At 40.7% G+C, this 16,954-nt stretch overlaps 2 protein-coding genes across 2 annotated transcripts; one reads left to right on the top strand and one right to left on the bottom strand.

Annotated features, from left to right (window-relative positions):
* The first annotated feature begins 1,292 nt into the window (after positions 1–1,292).
* LOC128380769 (protein phosphatase 1 regulatory subunit 3B-like) lies at positions 1,293–4,128 on the top strand. Its single transcript, XM_053340668.1, has 2 exons — positions 1,293–1,453; positions 2,854–4,128. Exons 1-2 carry the CDS (start codon positions 1,431–1,433, stop codon positions 3,713–3,715), a joined length of 885 nt encoding a protein of 294 aa, XP_053196643.1. The 5' UTR covers positions 1,293–1,430; the 3' UTR covers positions 3,716–4,128.
* A 6,416-nt stretch (positions 4,129–10,544) lies between these two features.
* Positions 10,545–16,698, bottom strand: LOC128379968 (GTPase IMAP family member 4-like). Its single transcript, XM_053339607.1, has 4 exons — positions 16,574–16,698; positions 14,406–14,437; positions 11,971–12,072; positions 10,545–11,337 (listed from the first exon to the last, which is right to left on the bottom strand). Exons 1-4 carry the CDS (start codon positions 16,696–16,698, stop codon positions 10,577–10,579), a joined length of 1,020 nt encoding a protein of 339 aa, XP_053195582.1. The 3' UTR covers positions 10,545–10,576.
* Between the last annotated feature and the right edge of the window lie 256 nt (positions 16,699–16,954).

Below are 16,954 nucleotides of genomic sequence, written 5' to 3'. Positions count from 1 at the left end.
TGCAGATGTTGCCTAATCTCAAACCAGATTAGCTGCATCTCTCTCGTCTTTCTCTTCTCCTCTCGTTGCTTCCTGCAGGTTTTTCTGCCTCTGCAATGATTTAATCAGGATGAAACCGCTCAACACCCACTGATATGATTATTATTATTATTAATAATAAATAGTAATAAATAAATTACACTAAATTATGGGATGATAAATCCAAATTTAGATTTACTAAATCCAAACGATGACTAATTTAATTATCGGAACATAAGCCAGAGTTGTGAAATAGGCGAATAAAAGGTCCAAATGATGATCTTTATATGATTTAATAAGTACAATTTGACATTTAGTAAGACAGTTTTTTCACTTATAATCTTAAAATAGTCAAATATAACCTTTTACATCACACAACAAGATTTTAAATGACTATAAACACTGTTGTGAGGTTTTCAAAACTTTGACTTTTACAACAGAAATAAATTTGATATACAAAATTATTACAAAGTATGAAGAGATATGAGATGAGATACTTAAATATTAAATTAAAACAAGTTATAGTTTATATGACTGATGGTTGTTAATAAAGATTAAACTCTAAGTCAATGTGTTATATTTAAGTCTTTAAGTCTTAAGTTTTTTTACCCTCATATTTCATAATTTGGGCTGTTTCATTTAAAACATCTAAATTATGATTGATGGTTGTAAATCAAGATTATGACTTAAAGAGTACAATAATTATGATATATTAAATAAAGTATATGCTTTAGTCAAAATTATGACTTCTTTAATTAAAATTTAGTCAAACATTTTTACTCATTGTTAAAAAGTTTGTGTCTAAGTTTGGACATCAGTGACCCTCCATAAACTCAGCCTCCTCCTCGCGGACAGGTGACGTTCCCGCGTCTGACAGCACGTCGATCACTCTGTCAAAGCGGCCTCTGATTGGCTACCGGTCGGTGTTCACGTGAACCCCGCGTGGGTTTTGAAACCACGAGAAAAAAATGTGCAACAGGAGGAAGAAACCTGAGCAAGAGAGAGAGAGAGAGAGAGAGAGCTCATCTACACTACAGAGCTCACCTGCACGTCCACCATCTACACCACCTCCGCCACAGAGCTCATTTCTTCCTACACCACAGAGCTCACCTCCACGTCCACCATCTACACCACCTCCGCCACAGAGCTCATTTCTTCCTACACCACAGAGCTCATTTCTTCCTCCACCACAGAGCTCACCTCCACGTCCACCATCTACACCACCTCCGCCACAGAGCTCACCTCCACCTCCACCACAGAGCTCACCTCCAGCAGCGCAGCATCTGCAGGTGTCCGGAGACGTTTTCTAAATTTATTTTATTTTGAAGCTATGAGCGAAGTGGCGCGTGCTGTTGAAGTCTGAGGATGGTCTCCAGGTAACCAGCAGGACACACCTGAAGACAACCCGACCAATGGTTCACAAGAGCAGCTGCAGGTAACTCTGTCTGATGAGCTTCAGTTAGCTGTCTGTCTTTCTGCTTTTTAATGTGAGTACTTACATTAACGTGACGTCATAAAGGTGAAAGACGCAAACTGACACAAAGCACGTGACTCTTGTAGTTTTTTGGGATATTTCAGTAGTGAAGGATCCTGGATGAAGTCTGCAGGACCCGCAGCGGGAGGCGTGTTCAGGTCAGCGCTGAAGTTGGCTTCGTATTGGGAGGGTTTTTTTTTTTTTAAAGGGGAACCTGCAACTCTTTGTTAAGCTTTTTATTTAGTTTATGAAACAAAAGCAGGTGAAGTCACTTGTTTTGTCAATCAATCAAACTTTATGTGGACAGCAGCTTTTTATCCAGGTTAGTACATTTCACAACAAATGTAAACTAAAACAATTCAGTACAACCAAGGAATAAAAGAAAGTGTAAATAAATAGATGTATAAATTATAATTATAATAATAATAGAGTGATAATAGTTAGATTTAGATAGATTTTAAAAATTATCATCATGTCCTTTGAATCATCATGCTCTTAACAGGTTTTGGCATTTTAGTGATCCTTTTAATGGTCTTTTTTATCTTATTTTACTTTTCAAATCCTGTTCAGCCTTGCGAGCTCCTGCCCATGTCTGTTTTCGTGGTGTTTTAAACTGTCTGCTGTCACTGAAGTTTGTATGAAGGACCCGTTTGAATGTTGAGATGCCCTCTCCTGAAACTGCAACCAAATCCACCGTCAGGTATTAAAAAAGTTAACTTGGGTTAGGGTAACCCTAACCTTGATACAACAGTCACTTCAACTGGCAGTCGATCTGAATTCCAAATCATCAAACTTATTTATTCCTGTTATCATTTCCAGTCATAACTTTAATGTTTAAAGACTCACAGTTAAAATGCTGGTCTGATGTTCTTATTTTATGTTCTGTGTTGCTTTGTTTGCGTCTTTTTAACCAAATCTACCCAACAGGGATGAAAGAGACGGGATTTAAAACTGTTCAGTCAGAGGCTGAACTGAGCGGCTGCATAAAGGACCAGTAGAAGATAAATAAAAATATTCCAGTAGAGACTCAGAATATTAATATAGAGCTGGAGGGTTAGGGTGAAGAATGAGTCCTTGTTAAGTTTCTCTTGACTTTAACCTTATTGTTTGAAACAGAAGCCAACTTCAGTGCTGTTTATAGTAAACCTGAAATAATACGTCAGCATTTTGTCACAGTGGTGGAGACTAAAGACTGTTGAGAAACTTCTGCATCAACAACAGATGGAGGAAGATGTGTCATATGTGTTCCTCCATGTGTTTGATTTCTTCCCTGAACCAGAGATCATCGTCTGTATGTTCCAACCTTCTGTTGCCTAATAGTTTGATATGTGAATCATAATTCTACTCCGTCTCTCTTTCAGTGTGCTCAGCGTGCTTCCTGCCATCATGCCCATCGACATGGCGTTACCTCTCTATCTGTCCAAAGAGGAGTTTGTCTACATGACTCCTGAAACCTGCGATCCTCCTCTGAGCTTTCAGCGCTCTCACTGTGTGGAGCCGATCCGAGCCGAGGCCGACGGCTCCTCCACAAAACACCACAGAAAAACCAAGAAGACGGTGACGTTTGCGGATCACAGAGGTCTGTCTCTAACCAGAGTGAAGGTCTTCTCCCAGTTCAACGATCCCATCGATATTCCTCTGAACATCCAGGAGATGCTGAGCTCAGCGCTGTCCGTGGCGGCTGAGGAGGACAGACTGGTGCTGGACTTCAGTCAGCCGTCCTCAGACTACCTGCAGTTCCGTCAGAGTGTGGAGAGGAACTTCGTGAGCCTGGAGCGCTGCCTGCTGAAGGAGAAGACGTTAGCGGGAACCGTTAAAGTTAAGAATCTGTCCTTTGAGAAGTCGGTGAAGCTGCGAGTGACCTTTGACTCCTGGAAGAGCCACAGAGACGTATCCTGTGAGTACATGAGGGACTCGTATCCCAGCTCGTACAGCGACACTTTCTCCTTCCGCGTCAGTCTGCCGGACGAGCTGCGGCCGCACGAGACCATCGAGTTCGCCGTCTGCTACAACGTGGACGGCTGCGAGTACTGGGACAGCAACCAGGGACGCAACTACCGGATCCTCTGGTCCTCCATGAGGAGGCCAGATGAGACCGCCTCCAGCCTCCACAGAGACTTCGGGATTCATTTTGACCGATACGCAGGCCCCACCTGCTCCCACGGGATTCTCCCCGACTGGCCGAGCTACGCCGGCTACGAGAACATCGGCCCGTACTACTGAACACCTGAACGGGTTCTTGTTCAACAGCAGGACTTCTGTCATGTTGGTCTGCATCATGTTACACAGCTGCTGGTCTGAAAGCAGAATATAACATCAGTGAATCATACAGCTGGATTACTTTTACGTTACAGAATGCTTTTAGTCTTTGCAGTGTTACAACCTCCTTCAGCACTGTCTGTTGGTTTCATGTTTTCCCCCAAAACTCTCCTCAGGTTCAGAGCTGTCCCCCTTTTGATCAGCTCAGTCTGCAGATTATGAAGCAACACAAACAGAGTGATCATGATTTCTGTTTTTATAACTGCAGAAATGACTCTGTGTGCATGTTGGTGTTTTACCTTTAACAGTAAGAAAATATCTGAAATATCTACAAATATCCATCAGAGTCAAAGGTGACGTCTTCAAGCGTCTTGTTTGTTCTTGTTTGAGTCTAAAAGAATTAAACTGTGAGAAAAGCAGCAAGTCTTCACATCAGAGAAGTTGGAACTGGATCATTTCTGCATAAATATTACAAAAACAATCAATCACATTTCAAACTGTTGGTAATCTCCCCCTCTGACTGATGGTCAGCACACAGCCTCAACCTGAAACGCTGCTAATGGTTTAATAGGTTTTTATCTTGTTTGTCTTTTATGTAAAACACACGAGTTCAGTCGCTCAGTCGAACAAGCCGACACCAAACTACATTTAATCACCTCGGGGTGTTTTTGTCATTTAAAAATTAAATTGATTTCCTTTGTTGAAATGTCTTTTTCTGTCATGTTGAAGTTTCTGCTCTCATGAGATTATTGTGAAGTTGAATATCAGTGAAAACTAATGCTCAATAAAGTCATATATTTTAAAGTTCATGTTGTGTGTTATTAAAGTGTTGAATGTTTCCAGTCCTGAGCAGCAGGTAGAGGACAGAGTCTCTGCTCGTCTCAGGAGGAAGCAGGTCTCCACAGTTCACCTCCTGCAGACACACTTTATTATTATTAACCTTTATTTTACCTCCAAAGATCATTACATCTTCATTTACAATGGTATCAAGAAACACACAAAACTATTAGGTAAAATAAAATAAAGTGAAACTAATAAAGACAAGTAAACAGATAAGTGAAGGTATGAGATCAGGCCTTTAACAGCTGTAGTGGTAAAGAACATTTTAAGGCCTGTTGCAGATTAGTACTAATATCTGTGAGTTCAGCATTAAAAGAGATGAAATATTGGGTGTTAGTAACTGTAGTAAAGCTTTATATATGAATAAAAACAGAGTACAGTGGTGGGTACTGTAGGGATCGTTAGTTATAAACCTTAAAGCTGAACAAAATAACATCCTCATAGTCCAAAACAGATCTAAACAGTGACTATTCTTCTTCTGTGGTGGTGAGTCCTTCCTTCCTTCATTCCTTCCTTCCTTCCTTCCTTCCTTCTTTCCTTCCTCCCTCCTTTCCTTCCTTCCTTCCTTTTCCCTTCCTTTTTTCCTTCCTTCTATCCTCTATCCTCCGTCCTCCCTCCCTTCTTTCCTTCCTCCCTCCTTTCCGTCCTTCCTTCCTTCCTCCCTCCTTTCCTTCCTTCCCTCCCTCCTTTCCTTCCTTCCTCCCTCCCTCCTTCCTCCCTCCCTTCTTCCTCCCATCCTCCCTACCTCCCTCCTTCCTTTCCTTCCTCCCTCCCTCCTTTCCTTCCTACCTTCCTTTCCTTCCTTGCTTCTTTCCTTCCTCCCTCCTTTCCTTCCTTCCTTCTTCCTCCCGTCCTCCCTACCTCCCTCCTTCCTTTCCTTCCTCCCTCCCTCCTTTCCTTCCTACCTTCCTTTCCTTCCTTGCTTCTTTCCTTCCTCCCTCCTTTCCTTCCTTCCTTCTTCCTCCCGTCCTTCCTCCCTCCCTCCTTCCCTTCCTTCCTCCCTCCCTCCCTCCTTTCCGTCCTTCTTCCTCCCTTCCCTCCCTCCCTTCCCTTCCCTTTGATAAGGTGTAAAACCTTATCAAAGGTTAAAGTTGCAACTTGTTTATTTTTGCTTAATAACATTTATAGTTTGATATTCTGATATAACAAACCACGACACTGCTAATCAGGAAGTACTCGAGGACTTTTAACTCTCCTTGGTGTAAATATAAGAAAATATATAGTTTTATACACTGTTGATTTAATTGTGCAATACAGTTAAATAAACCCATTATGAGGATGATGCTTAGTTTGGGTATTTATCAGATCCTACTAATCCCAAATATCTAGGAGAAATTTAAAATGCATAAAATACCAAATGTTGCTTTTTGCATCAAATGAAATGAGTCCTGAACTTTAACTTGAGACACAAACAGCTTCAAGGACAGTTTGTAGATTTGTATAAAGGAGGAAACTAAAGGTGAGTGTAGACTTGGATTAAAATGTTATTAATGGTGTTTCAAGAGCTGACTACTCACACCCAAATTACCCAAGATGCAACGCAACTTCTGAAAAAAAAAATACAAACATCACAGATCATCACCTCGGTGGTTTCAAGTTAGCTACAGCGAGGGTATGTTCGCTTCCTGTTTTCAAAATAAAAACACCAATTCCATCGTTATGGTTTTCTTAATAATAAATGGCAACGGGTGTTTTATTTTGTTAAAATGACAGGAAGTGCGTTACTCGCTACGGCTAACTTGAACGGCTCCAAATTCTCAGGATCAAAACTTTAAACTCTGTGTTATTTGGATAAATTAGCGTCACATTGTGGATCTAAAGGGCTACTTTACTTTCTTCCTAAAAAGGTTAGACATGTGGATAAAGTGGTTTATTTACAGAGTTAGAGCAGTATGCGGTTTCAGCCTCAGTGTGCTCAGGTTTCCTTCAGTCCACATCAGCTGTGGCTCCATCTAGTGGTCACTACAGAAAACATCATTATCCAGAGTGGATGTAATACTCTTCAGGATATGTTCATTATGATGCTGTGGGCTGTTTTCTTTGAGTCTCTGTACGAAAGGGCCGTCAGATCAGAGGCAGATACGCGTGACAGTTACGCACGGCGCATCGGGAGCGCGCACACTCGAGTCTGAAGACGGCAGGAAGTGCAGAGTGGAGGGAGAGAAAGAGCTGACGCTGCCAGTCAGAAGCTGCCAGCCAGAGACTAAGTGGTTCAATTGACAGTCCCTCCAGGATTTCGCGGGATTTTTTTCTGATTGTTGCGGCCTAAAATGACTGATTTTGCGGCAGCATTTTGAAAAAATTGCGGTAAATGTTGCGATGTTTTAAACACTTTTGTTGCAATTAAATTGCGGGAGACAGTGAAAATTGCACACCCACCATCTCTGATCTCATTGCACATTCAACTTGATATTTTGAAGACAGTTTTCACGCTGTTTTTAACACTTTATTTGACAATATTTATCTCTCTCACAGACACATGCACACACAACACAGACACACATACACATACACACATACACAGACACACAATATTTTTCTCCCTCACAGACACATGCACACACAGCACAAACACACATACACAGACAGAGACCAGTGATGCGCGGGTCGGGTTTTTTTAACACCCGCCCCAACCCGACCCGCCAGGAGATCCAACCCGCCCCGAACCCGAACCCGACCAGACCCGAGGAACAAAAAAATAAAGCCAGTGAACGTATTGCCATGGAACCTGTTTAAATTGAAGTAATAGATCATATACTGTAGGTAACAATGATATTTCAACAAAACGTATATGTTTAAATTGAAGAAGCGCAGATCATATAATGATATTTATAGCTGATGACTCTCACAGATCGAGAGGTGAATAATCTTCTGATCATATTTTAACTTTAGCGTCACTAACCTGTTAAACACATCCGTGTAGGTTATTATTGATTGAGCACAACCATAATGTTGATTCGGAGTGACACCCAACTGTGTTAGGACATAGTCAGGTTTGATCTGAAGAGATTGTGGAAAAACGGCACCATCAAGCTTCAGCTCTCTCCCGTTGCCGTGGAGATTCAAAACAAAGCAGACAGAGACACACACAATATTGATCTCCCTCACAAACACATGCACACACAACACATACACATACACAGACAGAGACACACAATATTTATCTCTCTCACAGACACATGCACGCACAACACAGACACACAGGATTAGTTGAGTTTACCGTTGCGGCAGACGGTAGGCTATTTTTTGCCGAACTCACTCCTCCAATTTGCGGAAAAAGTTGCGGAAAAGTTGCGGTGATTGGACAAAATTGCAAGGCCCGCACATAGTCGCGTGGATTGGTTGAATTTGCGTTAATTGTTGCGATCGCGACATCGCGAATTCCTGGAGGGACTGAATTGATAATTGTGTGCGTGCGTCCATGAGACCTGTAAGTCGTATTATTTATGTTGCTAGTTCACTATCATTTGTTTTCATAAGTTGTTAATTATAGCCACCTAGCTTGGAGCTGCTTGCTACCATGAAAACATGTGGTTGTTAATTGATTAGCTAGGATGTGTAGCTACGTATTTTTCTGTGTTAAGTTAGAAAGTGCACTGTTTATGCTAATTAGTTACACTGCATATAATATGCAGAAAGGCGTGTTTATTACAAATATTAAAGGTGCATTATGTCAATATATTTTGTGTATGTAATGTGGGTCAGATAATGTGTTTATTTCTTTTTCTGGACAGAACCACTCACACAAAGCTATGCCCATGTTCTGTACTGTTGCTTGATTGAAACATGAAACATGATTTCATGTAGAATAACACAATATACTGCAACCACTCAAATATCACTGCTTAGAAAATAAACTACATGAATGAATACAAGTGTTCCCACATGGCCTGTGTCATCTGATATATTAAACTCATCATTACAAGCTGTATGATTCAAATACACGTGAAGAAAATCTGATCAGACAAGCAAATACTAAACCATATAATCCTCCCTTTGGGTGTTCCCACACCTCCAATCAACCCAAGTCCTCATCAATTAGCATTTAGCATCATTCCACAGTGATTATACAGATATAATATGATTAACATCAGGTATTTGAAGTCAGTTATAAATGTAATGTAAGCATGGCAAAACTCAGCTCAGCACTTGCCTGCGTTGTGCAGTTGTGTGTAATTTAAAACAAAAATCTGAAATAGATCAAAAATACAGTTTGAATACATGTTAAAAATATTACATATAAAACTAAACTATTGCTCAGTGCTATTTAAACTCCTTCAAAATATAATGAAAAGATATGCATCAAAACTTAAAGTCAAAATAAAAGTAAGAAGTAGAAACAATTAGATAGTGTGAACATGGCAGAGAAATGTCCATCAGGTTTCTATAATCCCCTACTCCAACTACTGAAAGCAGCTGTGTGCTTCTTGTTTCTTGGTTACTGAAGTGCAGCTGAACACACTGATGCTGTGTTTTGATCTGATGACTGAAGCTGAGAGCAGAAAAGAGGCTCAACTATGACAGGAAGTGATGTAAAAACAGAGTATTGATAAGAAGAAAAGCAACAGCTGCTGTTACTGTGAGACAGATTGTGGCTCTGCTTTGACTGATGTGGATCAACTAATGATTCCTCTGTAATCTGAACAGTGACCAGACGTCCAGAATTAAACATTCAACTACAAGAACAAACAGCAACAGAGCTCCTGTTTCTCACAATCACACACCTGACATTTAAGAGAAGATTCAATTCTTTTCTGATGGACATTTTACATCAACATTGTAATTAAAAGGATTATAATGAAATAATGTTTGTGATGTTTAAACAGTTAAAACATAATACATCATAATGTTCAGGTCTCCACTGTTAACAGACACTGATGTTAGAAACTCTCCACAGTTCTCACATTTCTTCTCAAAGCTTCTCGTCTAGCTACAGAATTCATCTCTGATTACAGTTAAATCCACCAACTCTGACATGTTGCTTTCATTAGCTTCACATTGACATCAGACCTATTTAATGATGAATTAGAAAAGAGAAAAAGGAAGTCAAAGATCTTCCAAATTAAAATCTTTGTTATACATCTTATACTGTTGCTTTATTCTCCATATTAACGTAATGTGTAGAAGTTTGAGGAAATACATATAAAACAAACACTAATCCTATCTTAATCCCTCAAAAAAGAGTCATAAGAAAAGTACCTACAAAGAACTAAAAGACTCTCTTTATTGAATTAAAAGCATATACATGTACAGATTTGGTTGACTTGAACACATACAAATTATGTACAAAGTAAAAAAAATATTACATGAAAGTATCCAAAGGTTTTATTACAGTCAAGTAGTAAATTTAGAGAAGAACTATAAACATGTAAAACATTTAAACATTTAATACGTTTGAGAAAATATTCAAAAATAACACATGAACAAATATGAAGATCACTGACATAAAAGGACAGAACAGGATGTGTAAGATGATTGTTTTGCTCTTGTTCTGTTCTGTTTAAACATTTTGAGCTGTAGCTTCATCCTGAAACTTTGTCTTTTTTTCAACGGTGGTATCTGAATATCTGCCTCCTTTCTATGTGTATATGTATGTTTATATGAATGTGTGCAATTACACACATTTAATTTATTTATTGCAGACTAAAATAAAATCAAATCAAAGAATAAAACAGTGATTCTATTAAATACAAAACCTGAGTCCTGTGGAATCATGTGACTTCTAATTGGGTCCCCAAACTCTAACTGCTTCCATAAAACAAAAACACATTAAGAAAAAATAACTCTGCCTCAACAACCGTCCACTGAGCAGGCCTTCAGTATTTGTGAAGGTCCAGTCTGTCTAATAAAGGTTCAGTCTGTGTGATAAAGGTCCATTCTGCCTAACAAAGGTCCATTCTGTCTAATAAAGGTTCAGTCTGTGTGATAAGAGCCTGAACAAACAGAATGGACTAAAGGTTGACAGGGTAATGCAGCTGCAGCAGTTCAATTCAGTTTCAAGGTCTCATGAAACTTTTTTATCATTTCATCAGAGAGGTCACCAGTTTGCTCAATAACATGACGGACTCCTCTCTCTAAAGCACGATAGTAGCGCTTCAGTTCCTCCAGTTCAGACTGCAGTCGCTCCTCCACCTCCTGATGCTCCAGCTGAGCTTCACTCAGCATCTTCTGGTACTTCCTCTTCACAGCTTCTATTTCCTCCTTTAGTTTGTTCTCATAGAACTTCCTGAGCTCCTCCTCCTTCTGATCCAACATCTTCTGCCTCTCCTCATAGGTGGAGTCGGTGTAATGCTTTCCTCCGTTGGCATTCACCATCTTCTCCACCTTCTCCAGCAGGCCCAGGACCTGACCACGATGGTTGGCTTGGTTGTTGTTGAAGATGTGATATCTGTTCTCTGCCTTCTTCAGGACCTCCTGCAGCTCTGGTCCCACCTCCTCCTTCAGCGTCTTTTCAAAGTCTGGGACTGTATCTCCATGAGTGAAGAGGATGATGGTGTACCTCCAGAAATCCTCCCCAAAGATCTCCTCCATCCTCTTCACAGCTTGTTGTCCCTCACATGTAAAGCGTCCCACCTTGATGACCAGCAGGATGGCGTGGGGCCCCGGGGCCGACATGTTGATGCATTTGTAGATCTCTCTGTTCACTGCTGCATCAGCCTTTGATGTGTCAAAGATGCCGGGAGTATCGACCACAGAAACTTCTCTGTCGTAAACTTCATTTCTCTCTTTGCTGCATTCAGCGGTCACTGAGGAGAGAAACACATTTTATTCACCAACAGCTGGAAACCTGAACTTTCACTTAGTTTGTTCCAGTCGCACACAAACTGGAACAAACTAGCAGCAGAACTGAAATCATTTTTAAATCCAGGTTAAAAACATTTCTCTTCTCCTGAGCTTATGATTGAGCTCTTTTAAAGCACTTCACATTTTAATCTTTCATTTGCACTCTATGTCCTTTTAATGATTTTAAAGCTAATTTATTATTTTATGCTGCAATCATTTTATTTATGTCTTTCTATTTTTCTGTACTTTGTTTTTATTATTTATGTAAAGCACATTGAGTTGCCATTGTGTATGAAATGCGCTATATAAATAAAACTGCCTTGCCTTAGTTTTAGTCTTTCATCAAAATCTATTTATTGGTTTTTAGTCCAATTTTAGATATTAGTTTATTTGCTACTTGAAATCAACAAAAACTAACGTTTTAATTCTTAGTTACCATGGTTACAGGTTAGTGTGTGTATGTGTGTGTATATTCGTGTGTGTGTGTGTGTGTGTGTGTGTGTGTGTGTGTGTGTGCGTTTGTGTGTGTGTGTGTGTGTGTGTGTGTGTGTGTGTGTGTGTGTGTGTGTATGTTTATGTTTATGTGTGTGTGTTACCTGATGAATAACCAGCAGAACTTTTGAAGGCGTCTCTTCCCAGTATGGTGTTTCCACCCGAGCTCTTTCCTTCTCCAGTCCTCCCAACAAGAACCAGCCTCACTGCAACAAGAGACACAGATATGTCTCATCAGACTCTTTATTCCACACATTCGTCTTTTTGTGGTTTCTACAAAATGTGGACGGTTCACACACAAAATGCAGTAGTTCTTTTCCTAATCAGAAGATGATGTATTGTTGGGTAACATTAAAGCACTTGAACACACAGCATCATATAACAGATGCAGAGTTAACAAAGATTAAACTAATTAAAACTGAAGACAAGAAGAATAATCATATCTTTAATTTTTGTGACAGAATGAAGTGAACACATAGCAAACATCCATCCAAAAAATATAAACAGGACCATAGGTCTGAACTTCTCTCTCACATGCAAACACACACACACACACACAAAATTAAATGAACACAATTCTCCACATTACAGAAACGATACAGGCTCTTCTTGATCTCATCCAAAGAAAAGCATCACACAACTAAATCTGTGACAGGAACAAAAAATAACCTCCTTTCCCCCTTCCCATGTCAGTGCCTGCATAGGAGTAAAACATGGTGAAGAGTCTTACCAGTAAAGAACATGATGTAAGAAGTCTAACAATGGAGTAAACTGGCCTTTACGGTAGAAGTTAATACACCCTTTATGTAGCTGACATTATTCCATTCAGCTGATTCTGGTTCAGTAATTCTCAGCAGTTTGCTCAGTCTCACCTCCTCACACTGTTCTATTGTCTTCAGGTCAGTCTATAGACTGACTAGAGTATCTATACTGTAACCTTTAGCCTGTAATAAGTTGTGAGGTCACTAACATAGTCAGGCTTCTCTGCATTAAAATCAGTGTATACATTAAATATTATTAAAGATTAGGGATGGGAATTGATACGATTTTATTGATACCAATGCCATTATCATTTCTGCTTATTATTCTATTCTTTATCAATTCTTGATCAGCAGCTGACAGTGAACTGCATTAATTATTGAATTACTCATTAATCTTATAGTCTCCTGTCTGTATTAGAATAACAAAAAAATATATCAACGTTACATTTCCAGCAGAGCAGCTTCTGTGCTCCACTGTTAACTCTGATAAAGTAATCACTGTTCAACACGCTGAGCAGCTGCAGGTTAGAGGTGAAACAGACTGAACACAGTTATTTTCTTCACCTCAGAGTTGGTTTAAGTTGTTTAATGCTGCAGTGTGTGTTGGTCAGCTGCTAACTGTATATCATGCTAAACATGCTAAATGAAGCTAGCGAAAGTTCAGAAAGGAAGACAATATTTTTGTTTGCTCACGTCTTAGTTTTATTCTGATCTCTGTCAAAGCTCATCATTTTCTTTGCTGTTATTTCTGGAGCATCAATTGACACATCAGCTGTCACTACACTTGTTTTTTCTAGCCATAATATACCTGCAGACTGAGCTGTGCTAAGCTAGTAGCAGCTGATCAGAGAATCATTAGTTTGATAATAAATGTGGGTTTTATTTCACTGCATGTATTACATGTTGATTAACTGGTTAATCCTACATCCAGCATACCTTACTGTATACACACATCTATACATGTTCAGTCTGATATGAACCATCAGGGTTCACAGATAAATGTTCATGTTTAAAATCTGCATGTTGGACATTTAGTTTATTATTTGATGAAGTTAATGTTACTCACAGGTAGGAGGTATTTCCTTACTGTCTCTTCTGGTCCTTGGGTCCCCTGTTCAGACACACAGGTGAGACAGACAGGTGAGACACAGACAGGTGAGACAGACAGGTGAGACAGACAGGTGAGAGACACAGACACAGACAGGTGAGACACAGACAGGTGAGACAGACAGGTGACACAGACAGGTGAGAGACACAGACACAGACAGGTGAGAGACAGACAGGTGAGACACAGACAGGTGAGAGACAGACAGGTGAGAGACAGACAGGTGAGACACAGACAGGTGAGAGACAGACAGGTGAGACACAGACAGGTGAGAGACACAGACACAGACAGGTGAGAGACAGACAGGTGAGACACAGACAGGTGAGTGACAGACTTTCTGCTTTCTTTTCCTGATTTAATTAAACACCAGTCTAACACTGACTCAGTTCAGTCTCATAAATTATTAGTGTTATCAGTATTATAATAATATATTAGTACCAGTGGTTTTATTATTATTATTAGCCTATCATCTATTATAAGTGCTATTAATATGATGTAAATGATCATATATATAATTTGTGGAAAGTAATATCGTAGTTGTGTATAAACTGTATTTCCATGAATTGTACTGTTAAATGAGGTTATTAAAGGATTATTGTGGTTAATATTTTACCCTTATAAATAAAGTGCACTATGTAGGACAACACAAGTAATGACTGAATCATTTACTGACTGTGTTTCAGACTTTCATCAAAATCCTGGAGCCTAAACATAAACCAGGAAGCAGTCAGAGCTCATCATGGTGAGAAAGTTTTAATTTTCCTTTTATGATCACTTATTAATGTACTATTATGTTCGATCAATGAGTAAATACATTGTTATTGGTGTTTTTCCATTACTGACTAACTGCTGTGTGTTCCTTGCTGACAATTTGAATTAAGATCGTTTGTTGATTTAAGTTGTAAAGTGGACGCATCCGTGTCCTCCATTTTGTTGCAGGTTGCCTAACAATGAATCAATTAATGGCTGCAACTCTAAAAAAAAAACAAAAAAACAACATGAACACTTTTCTTCACTTTCTTAACTCTCATTGTTCTTCTCTGACATGATACTGAATATATAAAAAACTATATTTTACTGTTTTAGAAACAAATCAAAGTTTAGTTTAATTTAGTTTAACCGTTGTGACGTCAGCAGTTGAGTGAAAGTGAAACTAATGGGAAAAAAACTGCGTCACACATTAAACACGTTAAAAACGCGACTTCCACACAGACAACAATAAACATATTCATCAGCCATGAAGAATACAAACATAAAAATACATTTTAAAGTTTTCTCAGCAGTGTGCGCGTTAATCTGAGCCATAGACTGTATCTGAGCACAGCGCGCGCGACCAAACACGCCTTCACAGTAAAAGTTGAGACTGATTTAAAATGTAAAATTAGGGAATAATCAGACTTACTGAGTATTTTACTGTCTGCCATCTCTGCTGCTCTCTGGGTTATATCTCCTCTTTACTCTACAGGTGTGACAGTCAGCAGTCACACAGCTCACAGAGTCAAGTCAAGTCAGAGGACCAGCTGTTTCCTGTCTCTACCTTCAAAATAAGAGAAAACAGCATGAAGCTCATCTGTGTCAAAGCAGTAAATTCTCCTAGTTTATTCATTCATTCATCTGTTCGTTCCTTCATTTATACATTACTTTATTAATTCATTTGTTCTATTTTTTATTTTTTTCTATTCTATTCGATCTATTTATTTGTGGTTACAACTAAACAGTATATTAATTTATTAATTCATATTTTTAGTTTCTGCCCTCAAACCCTCCACAGACAGGCAGACACATCACTCCTCTTAGTCTTCAGACTTCAGGAGAAACAGAACGGATCCAGCTCTGCTCCATGTCGAGAGGGTTCCTCCTTCATGTGACTGGCACATACATCACTGAGGATCTCAGCAGTAGTTTCAAAGCTCCACTTCCTCAGACTGCTCAGGAGGAACAACCTTGAGGAGGAGCTGCTGGTGGTCTTCTACTGCTCCACCACTGAGTCTGTCCTGGCATACTGCTGCACCACTGAGTCTGTCCTGGCGTACTGCTCCACCACTGAGACTGTCCTGGCATACTGCTCCACCACTGAGTCTGTCCTGGCATACTGCTCCACCACTCAGACTGTCCTGGCATACTGCTCCACCACTGAGACTGTCCTGGCATACTGCTCCACCACTGAGTCTGTCCTGGCATACTGCTCCACCACTGAGTCTGTCCTGGCATACTGCTCCACCACTGAGACTGTCCTGGCGTACTGCTCCACCACTGAGACTGTCCTGGCATACTGCTCCACCACTGAGACTGTCCTGGCGTACTGCTCCACCACTGAGACTGTCCTGGCGTACTGCTCCACCACTGAGACTGTCCTGGCATACTGCTCCACCACTGAGACTGTCCTGGCATACTGCTCCACCACTGAGACTGTCCTGGCGTACTGCTCCACCACTGAGCACTGAGACTGTCCTGGCATACTGCTCCACCACTGAGTCTGTCCTGGCATACTGCTCCACCACTGAGCACGGAGACTGTCCTGGCATACTGCTCCACCACTGAGACTGTCCTGGCATACTGCTCCACCACTGAGCACGGAGACTGTCCTGGCATACTGCTCCACCACTGAGACTGTCCTGGCATACTGCTCCACCACTGAGACTGTCCTGGCATACTGCTCCACCACTGAGACTGTCCTGGCGTACTGCTCCACCACTGAGCACGGAGACTGTCCTGGCATACTGCTCCACCACTGAGACTGTCCTGGCATACTGCTCCACCACTGAGACTGTCCTGGCGTACTGCTCCACCACTGAGACTGTCCTGGCATACTGCTCCACCACTGAGACTGTCCTGGCGTACTGCTCCACCACTGAGACTGTCCTGGCGTACTGCTCCACCTCTGAGTCTGTCCTGGCATACTGCTCCACCACTGAGTCTGTCCTGGCATACTGCTCCACCACTGAGCACGGAGACTGTCCTGGCATACTGCTCCACCACTGAGACTGTCCTGGCATACTGCTCCACCACTGAGACTGTCCTGGCGTACTGCTCCACCACTGAGACTGTCCTGGCATACTGCTCCACCACTGAGTCTGTCCTGGCGTACTGCTCCACCACTGAGTCTGTCCTGGCGTACTGCATCATGATGTGGTCTGAAAAGCTCTGCAGAAGGTCATCAACCTCAACCTGGATGACATCTCCAGCTCTCTGTGTCTCTGCTGAGACATTTCATGCTGCTCT

This window comes from Scomber japonicus, chromosome 19 (assembly GCF_027409825.1).
Source record: "Scomber japonicus isolate fScoJap1 chromosome 19, fScoJap1.pri, whole genome shotgun sequence".
NCBI lineage: Eukaryota > Metazoa > Chordata > Actinopteri > Scombriformes > Scombridae > Scomber > Scomber japonicus.
Note: the sequence above shows the minus strand (reverse complement) of the source record. Positions and strands in the feature narration are given on the sequence as shown.

Excerpts from the sequence above, each read along its gene's own strand:
- LOC128379968 (XM_053339607.1), bottom strand. The coding sequence starts at position 16,698 with ATGCCAGGACAGTCTCCGTGCTCAGTGGTGGAGCAGTATGCCAGGACA. Across the intron at positions 14,438-16,573 it reads ACAGTCTCAGTGGTGGAGCA|GCTCCAGGATTTTGATGAAA; the intron begins GTACGCCAGGAC and ends GTTTATGTTTAG. Across the intron at positions 11,338-11,970 it reads TTCTGCTGGTTATTCATCAG|TGACCGCTGAATGCAGCAAA; the intron begins GTAACACACACA and ends TTCTCTCCTCAG.
- LOC128380769 (XM_053340668.1), top strand. The coding sequence starts at position 1,431 with ATGGTTCACAAGAGCAGCTGCAG. Across the intron at positions 1,454-2,853 it reads GTTCACAAGAGCAGCTGCAG|TGTGCTCAGCGTGCTTCCTG; the intron begins GTAACTCTGTCT and ends TCTCTCTTTCAG.